The following is a 20,539-nucleotide window of genomic DNA, read 5'->3' as shown; positions in this document are numbered from 1 at the left end:
GTGTGTAAATTGGACATACGTTTAATGCACAATTAGATTTTAGTGCACAGTGCAACCACAGGCATAAAAAATTTAAGACAAATATCCTGACCTCCCCACACTGACTCCCTGATGATTGCAGGGAAATATGTTTTGATCCCGCAATTTAAACTTCAGCTCTACACTTCTTTGAAGTTATTAATCTTTGGCAGTTTTGCACAGTAGCAATAGATTACATTAGCCGAGAGGGATATTAACAATAAAGACTCCCATAAAATTAGATTCATGGTACGTAATATACAAGCAAGAACAATTTTATGACTTCGCCGAATGGGAAAACTTGCATACGTTCATGCATGTCGAATTATATTTTAACACAAAGGTCAACCTCCAATCAGATGTCACAGCCTCATTAAACATAGTAATGATTAGCTAAATGAAGTCTATCTGAAATGACGACAACAGTGTCATTACATGTGAAGGCCAATGTTAGGATTCCATTAATCTCTAAAGTGGTTTTCCAATAATCTTTTTCTTTATTTATTCTGATCTTCAGAGTTTCGGCAGCTGAACGAGAGAAAACGTCGTACCAAAAAGCTTTCAACCCATTTGTTCCAAGTACTGCAGAAGAGAATTCAAGATATTAGACATTATTAGATGTTAGACCACTAAAAAATTCCCACTCGTTTTTTATGTGGAAAGGAATTAGACAAAAAGTGGTATTTTTATTACTGAAAAATACATGGTTTCGAGAGCTGAGATGATCGCATCAATAAATAAGAACTGTTATTTTAATAAAAAAGCTGTATTAAGTTAATATAAATGGGAAACCTGAGGTAACAGTGCACTGTAGCCTCTGTATTCATGTGCGGTAAGCAGTTTATTCTAATATTTATATAAATCAATTTGAGTCTGTATTTTTTTGCTCCTCTGTGTGGAAGCAAGTGTAATTGGCTCATCCAGACAATGCCGTAATGTTTTTGCATATTTTAATTATCTGGTGAATAGAAGGAATACCAGTGTTAATTGCAGTTTTAATACAACCCAGGCGTGAAAATTGAATCATTTGTTTGCCGCGCACAATCCGTAGCCCTCTTGAAGCGCAATTTCGCCATAAAGAAAGAAATCATGGAAAGTCACCCGTCAATGATTCCAACAAAATAACAAGCAACCACAGAATATTAATACCTCAGCAATTGTAGGATAATAATTCCCAAATGTAGGTATGGCTTCATGGTGACAACAAAAAGTTGTCCACAGAAAACATAAAAATGCTGCACGATCCGTCTTTCAAACGTTATATTTATCCCAAATCTCAATGTATTATGTAGCATGCTTCCTTGGTCTATCTTTTACATGAAGTATGAAGGTGAATCCTTTCTAGTGCCCTACAGGCATGCCATAATTATCCTTCTCTGTGGAGCTGGGTCTGAACTTGTCTGATGAAACGAAATCCTTATCAAGGTGATATCCCTCCGCGACCCCGTTCGGCAAAGCATCACGGGTTAACGCGGCCCTTCGCATACACCTGCACCAAACTGCTTCTGACATGTGGAGTAATAGGAAAAATGCCATGGGCCATGAATACAAAACTGGAGCATTGGGCATGTGTATGTGCGGGTGTCCAGCTGAGTCTAAGCGTGTGAATCAGTGTGACTGTTTGTGAACATGTCTCTTTTAAGTCAAGGACACTAACAGCGTTAAATATGCATCAGTCTTTCTCCCTTATGAAGATATCCATCAAAAGAATATGTTGAAAGTTACATTCTGCAGCATCCACATTACCTGCAGTAAATGTGATGATGAGAAGTTTAGCTGTATTTAACCTCTTAAATGACCTGCTCTGAACTTATGGATACAAGAAATTAACATTTTATTTTCACTTCTAAATATGCTTCATGTTCTTGCTTAAAGGAAGTGTTTTCCTACTTTGGTAGTGAATGGTTGCCAAGAACTGTTTGGTTACAAGCGTTCTTCCAAATATCTTTCTCTTTCATGTTTAGCTTAATATATAAACTTAACCGATGTACATTTTGTCCCCTGCGGAGGACAAAAGAAATCTAAGAGCAAACCAAAGGATAAGTACGTAAGATGCGGAAGGAATACATCAGGCAAGAAAGATAAACCAACACCAAGGCTGTAAAATATTTCAGACCAAACAGCGGGACTTTGCACACACCTCATATCTAAGAATCTCTAACTGTTATGAAGGGACAGGGCAGACTAAATCCTAAATTCTAAAAGGTAACCTTCATTTTCCATGGGCGATCTTTGCTTTGAAAGCATTCCCTCATTTTAATGATGAACTATATCTGGCTTCTCCCCAAGGACCAGTGCTTTGTAACTGTGTGCCGTGTATCACGTACAAGCTCTTCTCCATCAGCTGAGTGCTGACTAAACTATATTTTACAGATACATATTATTCCGGCCTGGTGACAGCCTTGGTTAAGCATCATGTGTGTTTGTGTACCTGTGCAGGGATTGGCTGGTTAGTACACAGCAACCACTGTTCGGCTTCAAAAAGCGTCTATATGATGATGAATGAATAGATACTAACCAATAACTTACACAATGTATTATATGAAGACCTACTGCATTTCCTTTTTCTAAGATGTGAGAGGAGCCATGAAGATCACAGACGGAGCCGTCAGTTGAACGTTGTGCACGATTTGATTAAAATGCCTTAAAGTCCCCCTGCTCCGCATTCAGAGCTTGTTATTGTCTCCCTGGGCTCAAAGGTTAATTGAACATTTAATAAGAAAAAGACAAAATTATGCATGTATCCAAACAGGACTGTGCTTAATACTTAATGGTTGGAAAGGCGATATTTAGTTAATTTTGTGAAATTGTGTTGTGACATCCTAACAACTCTTGTGAGACACTCTGCTCAACAAAGGGTGTGCAATGCGAATATAAAACATTTTAATTATAACAGCAGAGCTGAAAATATCATTTCTACATTACGTTACTCATCATTTTCCTGAAGCAAAATTACAGTCAGATCTACTTTATCGATCTCAGAAGGGAATATATAACCCAGGTGTCCATACTGGGTATTGAAACTTCTTCCGTTAAACCACAGCCACTTTTGTAATGATTTTACATTGTTCCTGTCAATCTGTCCTCAAAACGGATGTCAGTTTTGGGCCGCTAAAAGAAGCACATCATTTCAGGTCTCCGAAGAGTCTGCAAGAAGACCTTATGTTCTGGAGGCAATATAGGTTTGCAAGATATTTTCAGATGCTCCAAATTTAGCTAACGTGTGTGATGTTGCCTCCAGTTTGCAATTTTACGTGTTCCAGTTTTGTGTTTCCTTGCTAAACACGTGCTAAATTCACACACGAGCCCACTGGGACTTGTTAAAGCCACACAGTAATACACAAACCCGATTTTCTCAGAAGTGCAGTCTTTATCAAAAATGCTCGTCCTACTGTACCACTAACTCTCGCCAAAGTAAGCCTTTTATGACGCCATCGGCTCACATGGCCGCTCTGCCAGACTGCAATGAAGTAGTTTCACCCAGGGCAACTTCATTACGTGTTAAGTAATACAATCTTGGTGTCTGGGGCAATAGTTTGACCACCTCTCTTTCCTTTACTGTACAGGAAGATTGAATTATGCAGGGAAGCCTTTGACACTGGGAAAAAGGCATTTAGAATAATGGCATTTAAAGCTCCTTGTCTCCGTTTCTCTCTGCCTCCCATTTTCTCTTTGTATTCTTGCGGTAAGTGTTTTGAATCGCCGTAGCTCAGACGAAGTCAAGTGAGATTGACATCTTGACATCTGCGTTAATTGGCAATCCCAAACCGTCAGCAGGTGCAATGAGAGGTTTCCCTCGACCAGGTGGGCCGTGTGGGAGGACAGCACAGGGAGCGAAGGGGAGGAGGTTAACAGACTTCATCTACCCTCCTACCTCCATCTCCTCTCCTCCCCTGAAGCTTTACTGCATAAAAAAAAGCTGGTTCCTAGATATTTACAGTTTGTGGGCATCAGTTTGTTGGCAAGATTTTCATCAGGTCTGTTATACACAAAGGACTGTGAGAGGGACACTTAGTAGGATTCACATCTCCACGGGCAGAAAGCTGATGCAATCAAATGCAAACGTGACTCGGTTCAGAAGGTGTGACAAATTGACACAGCAACGTTTGAAGGACATTTTTATTCTCATCGCTCTGTGAGGCTTAAACTGCTGATGAAACAACGTTTTTTAAATAATATACTGAGCAAATAGTTTACACAAGAGAAATCCTGCATTTGTATTGCTATTCAAATAAAGGTCTGTGAATAAGCTGTGTTTCATTCATCAAGTGGAAGCATCTCATTCATATCTAACCATGAGACGTTTCTCAGTATACACACGTACATACTTTTAAAGCTACAAAATTCAATGACCATTCAGCCTAAATAAACACGTTCAGTGCACGGTCATTGAATTGTAAAGCATCGTTTTAGCACTGTGGGCTTTTCTGTTACGGAAACATGGTGATTCATGAGGGAATTTTTAAGGGATTCTGATGTGTAAATCCATATTGATCAAGTCAGAATGAAGAGATGGTAGTATATTTTGTTTTTGTCTTGTTTGCTAATAATTACACCATCACATATTTTGATATTGTAAAATAGATTTGATTATTAAAGATTTATTCTTATTTTTTCTGACCCAGAACTTGTAAATATATAAAAAAACTAATAATTCACAAATAACAAGTTAGCAGACTCTTAAAAAAAGTCTAATGTATGCCTAGAGTTTTCTCTGAAATTCATTCTGTTGGATTTATATTTATTGAAAAACAATCTATCTTTTCATTAAATCAGTTTTTTTGGCAACATCTCCACCCGCTGTATACAATAAAAGTGGAATTGATTATACCTATATTGAAAAGATTTAAAATGTAAAATTCTGTCATCATTTACTCACACTCTTGTCATTTCAAACCTGTGACTTTCTTTCTTCTGCAGAACACAGAAGATATTTAGAAGAATGTTGGCGGTACCCAGGCACGGATTAACGCATAGGCTTGCCTAGGCTACCTAGTTAGGGGCCTGTCATTGGCCAGATTTGTTTTAATTTTAAATTTAATTCAGCGCGCACAAAAAATAGACCCTCATTGGCCCATTAGAAATCTAACAAAAAATAAGGTGGTGATTGGATAGATGTGACGTTTGGGTCCAATCAGCTGCTGGTGAAATCATGTCAATCGTTTTCATTTACGTCACTGCTAGTGCTAGACGCCATAGCGGCAAAATGTCTGAAAGAAAATACAATGGTGGAGCAAAAAACTGAAAATACAAAGTTTAAAAGAACAATGTGACTAAGATAGCATTGGCTAACATCGGTGCTGCTGTTGAAACAACTGCAGCGGGATCCAGCTGTTGCAGCAGTTAGCTCATCATGTCATATTTCAGGGAGTTATTTCACAATGACACGCATCTTATACAGGTTGGTTTTTAATTATAGCTTTGTTTTTATACATGGTTTATGTAATGCACAGTGGTTTGTGTCTCAGTAAAGATCCACCAAAGCGTTTTAGGGGCTGTTCATATTTTGCGCATACTTGTATGAAACTTGAGCTTGCGCTCTCCTGGTGTTTGCCGTTGCTAAGCAACCAGGAATGTAGAGGGAACATCTGGAAACATCGTATTACCATTCATTTGCCGCTCTGAATTCCAATTTCAACACGCAAAACAATGCATGCTCATTCTTGCTCAAATCCAAGGTAAATTTCCAATGCTATCTTACATGTGTTTTTTTAAGTAAATGCATTGTAATAGGCCGAAGCGAATGCGCAGGGTTGGGTACCCAGAGTTTGTGTGACAGCTTTTACATAAGAGATTTTTCATGCAAACCGTGCACCGTTCCGAACTAAACTGCAAGCGTGAAAGGCACCTGAAAGCCACCTAAGGGGGGTCTCACCCAAAGAGCAGCCTAGGGGCCCCTGACCACCTTAATCCGCCCCGGCGATACCCATTCATTTCTGTTACCAAAGCAAGTCAATGGGGCACCACCAATGTTTGGTCACCAACATTCTTCAAATAAACCTTCTATTGTGTTCTGCAGAAGAAAGTCATACAGTACAAGTTTAAAATGACAAGAGGCTTACTACATGATGATATGATTCCATCATTTTTGGGTGAACTCTCCCTTTAAACTGTTACATTTTCCAAAAAGACAAAAAGCAAATGGCGTTGCATACATTCTGATTAAGTGTAGCCTACTAATGGGAAGAGAGTCTGCTGCCATTTTCTCTGCCATGCATAAAAGAAAAATACTTTCTTAAAAAATGATTTGCATTTATCAATTCAAACAGTTCATTATATCAATTTAGTTTGCTACAGTAATGAGTTGAAGTCTAGTCATAAAATCAATTGAAACTCTCAATCAGTTTTTAATTTCTAAGTTTGTCACTTTAAAAGGACTTACGTGACAAAAAGCTGATAAGATGCCCTCAATGGTCACTATTATTCTTAAAACTCACATTAGAAAGGGACTAAGATTTTGAAGTTGGCTTTCCACAGCAAATCCCCATATTAAAGAAAATGTATAACTGCTTGTGGAAAATGATTTAAAAATAGATTTCCATACTCTGGAGATTCATAACACACAGAGAATTTATGCATAGACTCAGACTAATCATTTTTAATATGGAGCCAAAAAGAAAATTTTAATATCGCAATCATCATGGAAAAGGATTTTCGGTCTCCATGCACTGCGTCTGTCTGTCTCTCCCAGATTCCATTTATAATAAAATTATATCATCCCATTAAAAACTAAATCGACTTCTTAGATTGCTGTGAAAAATATCTGCTGTTAGGGCTGGGAACAAATTTCAAGGTGTGATTTTTCCGGTGAGAGCGATGCTTCTAAAGTCAGTTGAAACTTGGCAGCCGCACAGCAGTTCATTAGAAGTTTGATGGTTCTGGATACTCCTGCATACAAATTCTGAACATGCTTCACGTTGTTGGAGATGAACAGAAGTATTTTGAAAGTGCAATCAAAGCTGTTGCTTTACTCTGAGCTTTGCTTCAGCCAAACCACAACGTGATTGAAAGCAGTCCGTGAAGACTGATCTCCTTTCCACTCCATCTCACTTGTCCTTTAAGCCATCTGTAGCTGCAGATGCCAGGCTTGGGCTGCACTAATAGAGCATTTAGTTGAGAGACCCACCCTCGGTCCTGCTGCAAACTCAGATGTCCTTTATAGGTGGATAGAGGAGTGTTTGTCTCTGAGGTCCCAGCAGCACCCTGTATACTTATAACCTTCATCTAAAATACTGGCCTCTGGGTGTGTGCCCTTTGCATACATTTCTCAAGGCCCTGACGTTTAAAATCTGTGCTATTTGGGTTTTCTATTTGTCCCAGTTATTTTCTTCACACCACTGTCCTATTTAAATGGTTGCTTCATGACATTTTACTTTGCTAGTCCTAACTTTTATCTGGAACGGTTTACTTTGCTGTATTTCTAGACACAATGGGATTATAATGTTAAGTAGTTTGTGTATTTTGCTTTATTCTTTCCACTGTTGTTGCACTTTACAAGATCTTTTTACAGACAGTAGTGTTCAGTACGACAAAACTTAAATTGATTTCAAATGATTGTATGAAATGGTCTTTTTACTTTTAAAGTCCAAAAACAAATAAATTACTTAATATTATAAATATTAAATATGAACTAATGCATTTCTCCACTCATACCAATAGACAATTATTCAAAGTGATATCTGTCGATACCAATGGATGGGTGGGTATATTAACTCCCATTAACTCATTTCTAAAGGTTAAATTAATATATTCTTTAATTTTCTGAACGTTATTCATTCATATAACAACTATTAATATTGAATATTAATATCAAACTGGGCATGTTTCTAAAAAAATATATACATAGAGCACAAATAAAATTATTTTTTTTACAAGAGATGCACTGATATCTCCACTGATAGCAATAGTCAATTATTCAATGTGACATCTGCCGGTACCGATAGATAGGTGGGTATATTTACTTGAATCAACTCAATTCTAAATTACCATTTCTTAATAATTTTCTGAATGTTATTAATTCACATGACGGCTATTAATATTGAATATTGATATAAAACTAGTAATGTTTCTAAGTATGTTATATACAGTACACAGAGCACAAATTCATTGCATTTTCCTGTCCTCTTTTGATTGACAGGTGCATCTCTTACAAATATAAAGAATATATTTTCCATGGCCATGCAGCACGGGTGGCATTATAAGATAATATAAGATGTGATTTTTCGAAAAATAAGCTTATTTCTAAAACATTTTTGTTGGGGTTTTAATATGAATTTATAGAAATTGGACAATTCACTGAGGAATAAAACTCTAGTATCATTTATTTACTTTTGTGTCAAAAGGGTTTGTTTAGCATCATAAGCTATAGACCTAAATAAGGATTTCATGTCATCAATAACCACATTTACTATCGTTGCTAAAACTGCCAGTTTCACACAATATTAAAAGGCCAATGTATGTCATTGGCTCTGGCTTGAAGTATCTTTGGGCAGGAGGACTACATGTCTTTGTGGTTTGTTGGACTTTTGGAACTACTGCCTTTGAGGGTTGGACTCTTTTGTCCTGATTATTGGAAAGGTGCCCAGGGTAACAAAGGCTCACCTGAGCGAGCACCTACAGCAAGGTGACTGCATTACTGCCAGAATTAGGAAGGTGAGGGTCTGGTAGGCTACCGCAGAACAAGGATGCTTCCCTCTTTCGACACTTTCCCTGATTGGAATTGGTTTGCCTCATCCCAGGTTTCGGTGAGACAAGGTGATTTAGATCCTGTTCTCTCAGCCTGGGCGCCCAGTAATAAGAAATTAATGGGGATACATTTGCAAGCTCTATATTACACAAATGTGATGGGTTAGGTCTGACAGAATGGCGAGAATGAATCTTTCAAACCGAAATCAATACATAAAACACCAGGCCAAGAACAAAACAAGAGTTTGACTCCCAGCAAGGTCGAGGGCGACAAGCTAGTCTCATAAAATTTCAGATGCGTAAACACCTGAATATATAACCCGACTCGCAATCCAATCTCTCAAAGGATGAGGGCCAGAGAGAAATTTAAATAGCTGTCTGATATGTTTATGTGCTGGGGGACTTCATGCCAAAGAGTCGTGATCAGGGCAGGGACTGAGATACAATTAATCCAGCGCTGACCCGAACGCAGGGCAATGAAAGCGAGGCCGGGTTTTCCCAGATGCATCTGCATGCTTCCATCAGTCATAATGTTAGCTGAGCAATCAGAAAGAGTCAGGACATCAATAAGAACCTTTACACATCTTCAAGGGATAGTTCATTTAAAAATTTACATTTTGTCTGTACTGCTCACTCTCATGTCATTCAAATACTTGACGGCTTTCCTTTATCTTCAGAACCAAAGCAATGATATTTTTAAAACGTTTTGAGGTTACAATGGGAGTTAATGGGGATCCAAGATTTAAAGGGACACAAAAACCTTATAAATTTACTCCACGCGACTCATGTTGTCATTTACAAACTTTGTAAAAAAAATTGATAACACTTCAGTATAGGTGGCAATTCTCACTATTAACAAGTTGTTATTAGAATGCCTATTATTGGCATATTGGCTGTTTATTAGTACTTATAAAGCACATATTCTGCATGACCATACCCCATATACCTTAATAACTATTAATAAACAACAAATTAAGAGTTTATTGGGGAAAAAGTCACAGTTAATGGTTTGTTAATAGCGAGAATTTCCCCCTACACTGAAGTGTGACCAAAAAATCTTCATGAAATTGCAAATTGTGGGGTTTTTTCAAGAGTTTATCAAACCCATTTGTATGGCTTCAGGACACTTGAAATGTACAGAATGGTATGAGTCGTGGAGTAAATTTATAAAGTTTTTGTGGACCTTTAAAGCTTGAAAAGAGGATCCCCATTCACTTGTACTGTAATCAGAAAACCGATGGTTTAAAATGAAAAATAATTGTCTATACCTTTATGATAATGGATAAAGAGCACCATGTCAAAGCATCTTAAAACAAAATCCTCCTGCAGGACAAACAAACTAACCATAGTGAAACAATGAACAAAACTATTTCTACTAGTGCTAATAATTTTCATTTTAAAAATAAAATAAACTGCTGTTTAAACATTTCTGATGAATAAGTAAAGCCGTTTTGTGTTAGTATCATAGAAACTTTTTACAACACTGTTCAAACCAATTACAAACTTTTCCTAAAGTACATTGATTTTATACTGTCGCATTACAGTATGTCTACTGGATGGAGGCATTTTTGCAGGTCATTCAGTGTTAGAGCAGAAGTAAGGCTGGTTAATCTCAGAGGTTTCGCAAAATACTTATTTTTTTCTGAACGCCATTAGGAGGAGAGCGCAGCATGACAGTGTTAAAGCAGTGGCCCTCATGGCTAATGTAATCTGTCAAAACCGGCCCTGAAGCTTTACGTCACACATGCAGACAAACACACAAACACACACGTTGAGGTGTGTAAACACACACAAACATGTATTAAAGTGAGACATTTAAAAACACGCCTCTGCCTTTCCTACCGCTAATGTAGATCGTTCAGAATCTCAATGGTCCGCACCCTAAAGTACATTTGGGTTAAATTAACCAGTTCTGTGATTTTTTTCTGAACTGCAATAAGGCATCTCAACGTGGCCCTTACTGTCAGAGCTGAGACATGTCTGTAATTGGTTCTGGAATGAGACACGCCTTTACAAGGACACAAGGAAGGGATATTATGTTCAGATTGATACCTGCGCACACATTTACAGTAGAGTCTAGATGTCAAAGAAAGTATGACACATGTGGTTATATGACTTAAAATGCTTATATTTAAAAATATTCATATTTCAGGTATTAATCAAACAAGCATTGACTGAGTCGACGTATGTATACACATAAAACGATTTTATTGTTTTCACTGGAGTGCACAATATGCTTTTTGTAATATTCTCCCATCATGCTGGGATGACATGGATGATCAGATTTTGCACCAGCTGGAGTGCATGCTGCAGTATAATTAACGCCAACATATTTTTAATGCTGGTGATAGAAAATGGCACAGAAATATTTTTACAAGTGGTCTCAGACATTTAGACCCCACTGAACCTTTATGTTGCTTTCCTGTTAGTTAAAGAAAACAAATGGATTAAAGAGATGTTTGGCGATTCTACTCGTGAGATGATATATTGCTTTTATTTATTTCTATACACTGAATAATGCAAACAGTTCACAGTCTGGTTTCTGCATACTAGTGACTGTGGTGAAATGGATTATTTTGTTTATCTGCAAGAAAACAAAAACAGTTCATGTCTGCGTAATGATCGTTTTTACTTTTCTATGTCCACCCAAAATTAACCCAAAATGAAATAACACTAGATTCTTTTGGGGATATGATGCAGCTGTTGTCTTTATGAAAGCATAGATTTTTTTAGGAATGCTGTATACAGTAAATCTTCTTTCAAATGTTTTTAACAGTGGCTTTTATCCTTGCTCTGGCTGTTATTTTCTCTTACTTTGTTGACCACTGAGAGAAATGTTGTTTTGTCTTGTCTGAAGAATGCTTGTATATAGAGCAACACATCACTTAATGTCGAGAAACATAAATGAATTGAAAATGAATATTTGTGCTTCGGGGATTACATTTTAGGTTTGTGATAATAATGTTTTTGCATGGTATCTGTTTTTTAAGAAAGGATCAGGTTGGTTACGAGATTGTTTGGACCAGCTATCATGTTCCAAAGCACATGACATGTTTTTTTTAAGTTAAAATTGTTATGTCTGTTATATATTGTTATGACAATGACAATGTTTGGAGGCGACAGTGATGTAAGTAATTTATTACAGCAACTTGCAAAAATGCACACTACCGTGTCTCTCCAGCCCAGCACTATAGTGTTATTTCTCCGAAGTGGTGCCCTGAGTAAATTAAAGCTGGAACTATGGAATTCCCTTAGCTACTGCAAGCTTTCCACTCAAATAAATGCATCAACCCGTACCACGGTCTCAGATTTCCCCACCCCAAGAGAACTCCAGATCTTTAATATGGATCCTGCGATTCCTCACAGACTCGCACACACAAACACGCTTCTTTAATATTGATTAGTAATGGGGAAATCCATAAAATTGCTTCCCTTACTTTTTTATCAGTTCCAACACGAGATGGAAGTCGTAGCAACTGCTTGCCTGCAGGGTCTCATTTCTGTCCATTTGGTAGCACTGGAGTGAGAAACCCAGTGGAGCTCTTAAATCCTGTGGCAGTCTTTTGTCTGGAACAGAGTGTTCTTGTTCTGCATTAATTGTTGATTCATTGACCTTTAGCCAGCTGGTGTTCTGTCCATCTCTCTCGTGTTGATTTCCGTCAGTCTGTTTCATGGTTCGGATTTTGAGAAAACTGTCAAATAAAAGGAAATATTAAATTATGATAGATGATACAAAAAGCTCTCACTTTTAATGTGTCCTAACCAGACAACACATTTATGTGATATGTATTAAAAGCTCATTTTAAAAATCTGTTTTTGTTCTAACCATCTGTAACCAAAATATACATTGTTTGGTTTCTCTTTCTGTCAGGACAGGTAGCCACACTTACCATGACATGATAGGTCTGAAATTAAGCCCTGCAAAACTGTACTGAACATCACATTCTCATTGGCTGTCATTGTGTTGCTTCATACAACAGTTTTTACTGAAAACCTGCCGCATTGTGACAGGTTACAACATGATGATGCAATCAATGTTATAGCAATCAAATACCTTACAAAATGTATTGTCGCCACTGGAATATGACTTTGCTAACCTTTTTTTTGCATCCTTAGGTCTGGCTGTTCACCAGATCATCACCATCACTGTGTCCCTCATCATGATCGTCGCAGCCTTGATCACTACGATAGTCCTTAAAAACTGGTAGGAAACATTCTTTCCTTCAGCAGTGTCAATGACTTCCTGTTTGTCTGTCTGACTTCCTGTCTATCCTGTCTAAAGTTGTGCACGTACATAGAGACATTTACAGACTGTTATATAAAGATAAAGCCGGAAAGTGGCAGCACGTTATCTTAAAATTACATAACTAATACAGAAAAACGTATGAACTTGGCTACCAACAACTAACTGATGTTTACAGTTCCTGCTGTCCATATATGGTTACACTGGAAGAAAAAATTTGCCAATTTGCTAATTTCTAAACAGCAGCTAATACTCAAATTATTATTTCATAAACTCAGGTTTTCAAACAAGAAATATAAAAATGTGAATAAAGTTTATACCATTATATTATATTCATGACAAGAGTTCAGAGTACTTAAGTGAATATGCCATGACAAAATCTAAAGGTCATTTTACAAAACATGTGGATGTCTGCGTGCCACCAATCCATGTAAAACAGACACAGTGGTTCAAGGTATGATTTTATGTTGGCTTTGTGAATTTGGTGCGTGTTTTTGTAGCTGTGCGCAGTCCGGGAATGGCCGACACAGCAGCCATCAAAGAAAGATCAACCAGCAAGAGGAGAGCTGTCAGAATCTGACCGACTTCACGCCCGCACGCGTGTCCAGTAAGGTGGACATCTTCACCGCCTACAATGACAGTTTACAGTGCTCGCACGAGTGTGTGCGGGCCGGCATACCTGTGTACACGGACGAGATGATCCAGCACACGCCCATATACAAGACCTCCTACAATGGAAATAGGCAAGAGTCCAAATTCTAGAGATCTGCTTGGGGGGGGATGTTTCTGTTAGAAGTTGCTTGCTAGGGTTTTAGGGAACTTCAGCTCCAAACCTTTGTCTGTACGTCTGGGTTTATTGTATATTTATATTTGTAAGACACTTCTATCCAAAGTCATTTATAGAGTACTCAATGTTCCTTGGGAAACAAACCCATGAGCTTTCCCTTGCAATCATGCTTCTGTACCAATTGGGCTACAGGGAGATTTTTTGTAAACGTAATTTGGAAAGAAAAATATATGCATATAGATCAATCTCAAATCAAATATTTATGCTTGTCATTTATTCTGGTTTTGATAAAGCCGAATTTAGTCTTTATCTTTTTGGAAATCCAGTTCAATCTCAGAGAATTGTTGTTTTTAAAAGGGTAAACTAACTGTAATTGAACAAACCTATTTTGTTTATCTTTTGCCCCAACTCAGTAAAACCTAATCCCATATAAGATTTATCATTCAAAATTTGTATGAATGCTGTCTGTACTGCCTCATTTAATACTCTGTGCTTATGAATAAAGCCTGGATAAGAGGGTTTAGAGGAATCCAACTGTAGAAGCTTACATTTGTGGTATAACGTGCAGCAAGCCCTATAAAAACAGTGTGAGGAAAAAATGCTTATATCTGCAGGATTGAAGAATGATCTCTTTGTCTATTCCAGACCGTCGCCCACCGAAAGGCAGCTAATCCCTGTGGCCTTTGTGTCTGAGAAATGGTTCGAGATCTCCTGTTGAGGCCCTTTTACTACCTTCGGGTTGAGCCCACGTCTTCAATTTGTGCCCTGGTACGTACCACATTTCAGGTGGCTTTGAAGTCCACATGGTGTAATTCTAACACAGTGTTTTTATTTTTGCCAGAAAATTGCGTTTCTTTGGGCTTGAAAAAAAAGACTTTACTATGAGACAGAGCTATGGCTCAATTTTTTAAAGCTCCAATCCGAAACTTCTTTTGGTTAAAAAACTGAATCGGTTATTGCCGAATAAATGACAAAATTAGGCGATCTCCTTACCTGACAACAGTAATCTTAAAGTAATTTACAACTTGACCTGTCGAGGACCATTTTACTGGAAATTTCAGTTTGATCTACTTAGGAAAGTATGTAAAAAATATTTAAATTTGCTAATTTGTGTTTCTAACAGAGATTGTGATAGAAAACAAGTTACGGGTTGCAGCTTTAATTGTCTGAAGTAAAAAACTATTTACCACAAGCTCGGTGGCGATCCGTGTCTCCTCTTCAGGGGAAGCAGTAATGCAAAGCTTGGCAAAACATGTATTTAGCCCGTCATGTGTGTAGCACGTCATTTCAAAATATGTGCCTGCTGCAGACGGGTCGAAAGGATTTTTAATATAAGAGACGCTTTTAAGTGAAGCGCTGAAAACTTATTTTGAATTCCTGCTTCCCCTGAAGAGGAGGCACCGATCGCCACTGCACAAGCTGAAATACACTTTGATTCTGAGAATACTAATATAACTATCAGTGTAGTTTTCTATGTTGTGAATCCATGTTAACCGATTATTATTTGCTGATCTGCAATTTTAAATGAAAGCTAAATTAAAATGTTCTCCACTTACAGAATCCTATTGGAAAACCTGTTAAACAAACATAAAACGAAAGACTTCTATACAACAAAGCAGAACAAAACTACAAGAACAACAGCAAACAAGCAAATAAAGAGACTGAGACCAAGACGGACAGGCGGTTTTGTACAAATGTTGGATCACTCTAGAAATGGACTGAAGAAGTTTATTTTTCTAGACTGACTGCAGTGCTACGGATGCCACTCCCAAATTATTTTCCATGGACATGTGGTCATTTTAGAAACCTAATACCTAGAGCTGATATATTATATACGTATATAACTGCACATCTGGGTGCGCTGGTGTGACGTTCAGCTGCTGAGGGTCTGTCAAGATTCTCTCTGATGAAATACATCACAGTGCTTGTATGGAGGAAAGACTTTTCTGAACTTTGTGCCAATAATGCCATTATGTGCCACTACATATATAGATGGGACGCGTACAGTTTCGTGGATAATTACAGACACAACATCAATTCATTTGAGTGACTGTCCCCCAATATCAATCCTTCATCCGTTTTTTGTATAAAAAGTATATGTATTTGAAATATGTTTTGAAATAGCTGAGGAACTGTGTTGCAAGTGTCCAAAAAGTAAATATTTATATGCAGCACTATTCATTTAGATGAAAATAATGAATCACGTTGAGGAATAGTACACCAGGTTATAATTTCACTACATTGTTACTAGGCCCATGTTTTAAAGGAATAGTTCTATTTTTATACTAATAAGGTTAGACAGACCCAATTCAACTAGACTTTTGGGACTGTTAATCTGCAAAGTGTACATTTTTTTAAAACAATCATACAATGTGGACTTTCTTCAGATTCAGCATATATTGAAAGCTTTTTTCATTTGCCAAAGCCATGCTTCAGATTTCTTTTCTTTAAGAGATCATTTATGAAAGATTACAGGTACGGGTTAATCATGTTTACGGACTCACAGACCCTCAGAAAGGTATTTGATACCAGAAAAAGCTGGTTGCATTACCCATTAACACTTAACATAAAACCTAGTCAACTTTGAAGCTTAGTGTAATAAAGCATCAGTCAGTGGTTAGTAATCAGCTATTTTTGTGCCTAGTAAGGGTTCAGTGCCAATGGTATTTTAATTCAGTATGCTTCTGTTCAAATAATATAATTCAATATAATTAAAAAAGAAGTAAATCTGAAACTATTTAATCAACATTGAGAATCTAGTGCAATTCATTTGAATAGAAATCAGAAATGTAGTCATTGCACAGCTCTAAACTTGCCAATCAATTCCATTCATTGATAAAGTCAATGAGTTTTTACGGATTAGTGTTTGTGAGTGTTTGTGTATGTGTGGGTGTCTAAGATCGCAACACCAGACCAAAGAGCTCTTGTGGGTAGCAGTATGTGAACGGACAAGGCCAGTTATTCAATACTTGATAAAAAAGAGAGAGGAAATGCTATTTAATATCTCTAGTTGAACAGAGAGAACAAGGATTCCAATTGTACTGTGAAAAGGAAAATTAGTTGTTTGCAATAGTTTGTCTGTGAAAGTGAATTGGATTGAATTTGATCACAGGTCATTTAACGTAACTCTAAATGTTAATATCTAATAGAGGCATCTGCTTTCATCCTCAGAGGACAGCAATACATACGAAAAAATAAGTTCACATACGGACACGTTTGTACGTTTTTTCCATGATTGTCTATAATTGATCGATTTACCAGATCGTGCGAACTGCACTGGCCAGTCATGCTAGCCATTTAGAAACAGAACTACTAACCATATAGATAACATCCTATATAAAGGATCACTAAAGCTCTGTATTATGTACATGTGTAAATGTGTTTTCTAAATATTTACCCCTATTCTATCGTGTGTGATTTTTTTCAAGCGCTCTCGTTTCAGAGGATCTGTGGATACAGTTTTTGTTTACATCGCATAACTCGGCGCAGACGATACTGACAGACGAATATACAATGACTTTGTGCCAAGCCTCAAACAAACACTGTTGTTTCAGCTGTCGCCGTGGCTCTCCTGTTAATGAGGAAAGCCCAGGTCATTCCTACTGCATTTAAGTACTAGGGAACTTCATAAGATCAATACATTCAACTTACTTGAGTTACACAGTAGGCAAGATAATGTCTTCGTTTCATCTAGTAAGCTGTGGGGAAATACATTTTTTTTTTGTCCAGCAAAGAATGCGAGTGACAGATGGGCATCTCCACATCGATCACTAGGGCCCGAGAGGAGTCTGAACCGCTTGATAAATGATTTGTGACACACGGTAGATGTCTTTCTTGTTTTGGGCTGAATCAAAAGCAAAGTCTTCGTATTATGTTTCTCTTTCTCTCAGAGAATAAAGGTGATTTGTAAGCATCTTGATTGACAGCTCACAAAACATCAATTACAAAAAACAGTTAAACCAGAAGAGACGTGTGGCCCGTGTGATTGCCAGCACAGCAGGGGGACGTTTCGCGCTGTGAGTCTGCTAAACATGTATGATGCTTTGACCGCGTGTGAAATGTTGATTCGTTCTTCACTCTTGAATCCAAAATCAGTTGAGCAAAAGCAGAAAAAAGGTTAATTCACCATCTTCATATGTGCATGTTTGAATGTGATTTTCATCTTCCGTAACTTTTTTTCTTAAGGAAACGTCAACGCCTGCTGAAACCAGTGCAATATATTTTTGGTTTGTTTGTGGTTAGTGTTTGATAGACGCTTATAAATCATAGCCCTCCTCATTGTTTGACATGTAAATGACACATGGCTTAATGTAAAGGCTTATTTTATTGTCATTGTATTTTCATGTGGGACTATACTCAGGCATCATCGATCTACTGACATGTTATTTTGTAAAAGAAAAGAAATGTTTACAGGCACAAATCTTTGTTTGCCAATGTTTCGTTCGATTGTTATTTATTTTGTATTGCACAACTGCTGAGTCACATTTCACTACGACAGGTTTCATATGGTGCAGAACATATTCCTAAACTACCCTCTCCTCCCCAGAAGGCCGTCAGGCGAGATTACACCAAATTCCTCCTTGTGTGACAGAGACCCGTAAAACCATTTCAACTTACAGAAAGTCTTAACAAAGGCTTAGTGAGGAAGTATCAGAGACAGTCTTTGACTTTAGATTTTTTTTGCAGGTAGACTATATCACATTGCTTCGCATACCATACAAAACAACCTGATACCTGTCCTCTTGTTGCCATAGAAATAAAAACTTTGTACTTTGTGTACCTTAACTTTTTTATATTTGTGTCTAATATATCGATGAGTACCTCTTTTTCCTTTTATATAAGATCTATGAATATAGTACACAACACAATGTACGGTGAAAAAATACACGAGAACACACGCGCGAGCACGCGGATACTGTACAAACCAACAGTCGCTGTGTCGAAATAGTGCTGTATACTTTTTATTTTGTGTCTTTGAGCATCTCTTTCTCTTTTTGTAGGTATTGGTAAAGTTAAATTTCCAGGTGACATTGATTTTGATTCTTGTTCTAAAGCTCTCTGTGTTTTGGCCACTGTAAATGCAGCTGTGATCAGAATGAATCTGTACATTTAGTACTCTCTCTCTCTCTCTCTCTGCTATTAATAAGATGTTAAAATGAAATGGGCTGTCTTTATATAAACACCATCAAATGTTTGTAAAATGATTATGGGGTGTTATTTGGACTGGGAAAATGAAATTGAAAATAAAAATCATTCAAAAAAACAAATTGCTGTACATATTACTGTGGATTGTTTTTGATATTTTTCGAGCATCCAGCCGCTATTTGTATTTTTGAAAATTACATTTTATGAGAAAGATTGTACCTAACATCTTTCTATTGATTGAGCTTGATGGATTTGTTTTCCTTTTTATATACATATGCTTTTTTGCAGCTATATAGAGTATACATATATACAGTAGATATTGCCACCTTGACATTATAAGCTTCTATCTGCATTTGGGGCTTTAACGTTTTTTCCCTGCCATTTGACTCTTTGTTGTATCCCCATTAGCTCCTACCTACTCGTCCTGGGGTCCCAACAAGTATAAAATAGATTTACATTTAGTGATTTGGCAGACGCTTTTATGCAGAGCGACTTACAAATGAGGTAAACAATGGAAGCAATTGGAACAACATAAGGAAAACAAAAAGCATAAGTGCAATAAAATTGCCTACCACAGTTTACAGAGCTAAGTAGTTTTTTGTTGTTTTTTAAAAGAGTAGAAAAGAGATAGAATTCAGAACTGATCGGTCAGGTGCTGATGGAAGAGATGTGTTTTTAGCAGATTCTTACAGATGGCTACATAATCTGCTGATCTTGTAGCAGTGGGAACTGATCCAGAGAAGGTTTGTGAGAGCGATTTTTTACCTTTTTGGGATGGCACCACAAGACGCCGTTCGTTTGCAGAGCGTAGGGATCTGGCGGGTACATAAGACTACATAAGTAAATGAAGATAATGGGGTGCCGAACCAGTGGTGGTCTTGTATAGCCAGGAGCAGGGTCTTGAATTTGATGCGAGTGACTATAGGGAGCCAGTATAACTTAATGAAGAGAGAAGTGACGTGTGCTCTCTTTGGTTCATTGAAGACCACTCTTGCCGCTACACTCTGGATCATCTGTAGAGTTTTGGTTGTGCAAGCTGGACGTCCAGCCAGTAGCGCATTGCAACAGTCCAATCTGGACAGAACAAGAGTCTGGACTAGAATTTGCGTGGCATACTTGAATAGAAAAGGTCTAATTTTCCTTATATTGTAGAGGATGAATCTACAGGAACGAGTGGTTCTGGCAACCTGATCTGTGTAGTTTAACTGATAATCGATCACCCTCCCTTAGGTTTCCGGGCATTCTGGAAGATGTGGTGGTTGATGAGCCGTTGAATGGAGAAGCTTGATGAATCTTTCTGTCGGCCGGGGTTACAAGCAGTTCAGTTGCAGGTGATGGTCCTTCATTCAGAGCGAAATGTCGCTCAGGCATGCTGAAATGCGTGCAGAAAAAGGTGGATCATCAGGCTTAAATGACAGGTGAAGTTGTGTATCTTCCGTATAGCTTTGATAGGAAAAGACATGTTTCCGAATGACAGAGCCTAGGGATGTCATGTATACAGAAAAGAGCAACGGTCCCAGCACTGAACCCTGAGGCACCCCTGTATCTAGATGATGGGACTCAGAGACCTGACCTCTCCAGGATACTCTAAATGACCTACCTGAGAGGTAAGACTGGAACCATTGTAGCACCATTCCAGTGACACCCATAGCCTTGAGGGT

At 37.7% G+C, this 20,539-nt stretch overlaps 1 protein-coding gene across 1 annotated transcript in view; it reads left to right on the top strand.

Moving 5' to 3' along the window:
- The window catches only part of ajap1 (adherens junctions associated protein 1), a 38,942-nt gene extending 19,953 nt beyond the window's left edge, over window positions 1-18,989 (top strand). Inside the window, exons 3-6 of the mRNA XM_079467381.1 lie at window positions 12,820-12,907; window positions 13,447-13,689; window positions 14,379-14,501; window positions 15,292-18,989. Of these exons, the coding sequence (XP_079323507.1) occupies window positions 12,820-12,907; window positions 13,447-13,689; window positions 14,379-14,451 (404 nt within the window). The 3' untranslated portion in view covers window positions 14,452-14,501; window positions 15,292-18,989. The remainder of the gene's footprint in view (window positions 1-12,819; window positions 12,908-13,446; window positions 13,690-14,378; window positions 14,502-15,291) is intronic.
- The last annotated feature ends 1,550 nt before the right edge of the window (window positions 18,990-20,539 follow it).

Source organism: Barbatula barbatula (assembly GCF_947034865.1).
Source record: "Barbatula barbatula genome assembly, chromosome: 11".
Classification (NCBI taxonomy): Eukaryota; Metazoa; Chordata; class Actinopteri; order Cypriniformes; family Nemacheilidae; genus Barbatula; species Barbatula barbatula.
Note: the sequence above shows the minus strand (reverse complement) of the source record. Positions and strands in the feature narration are given on the sequence as shown.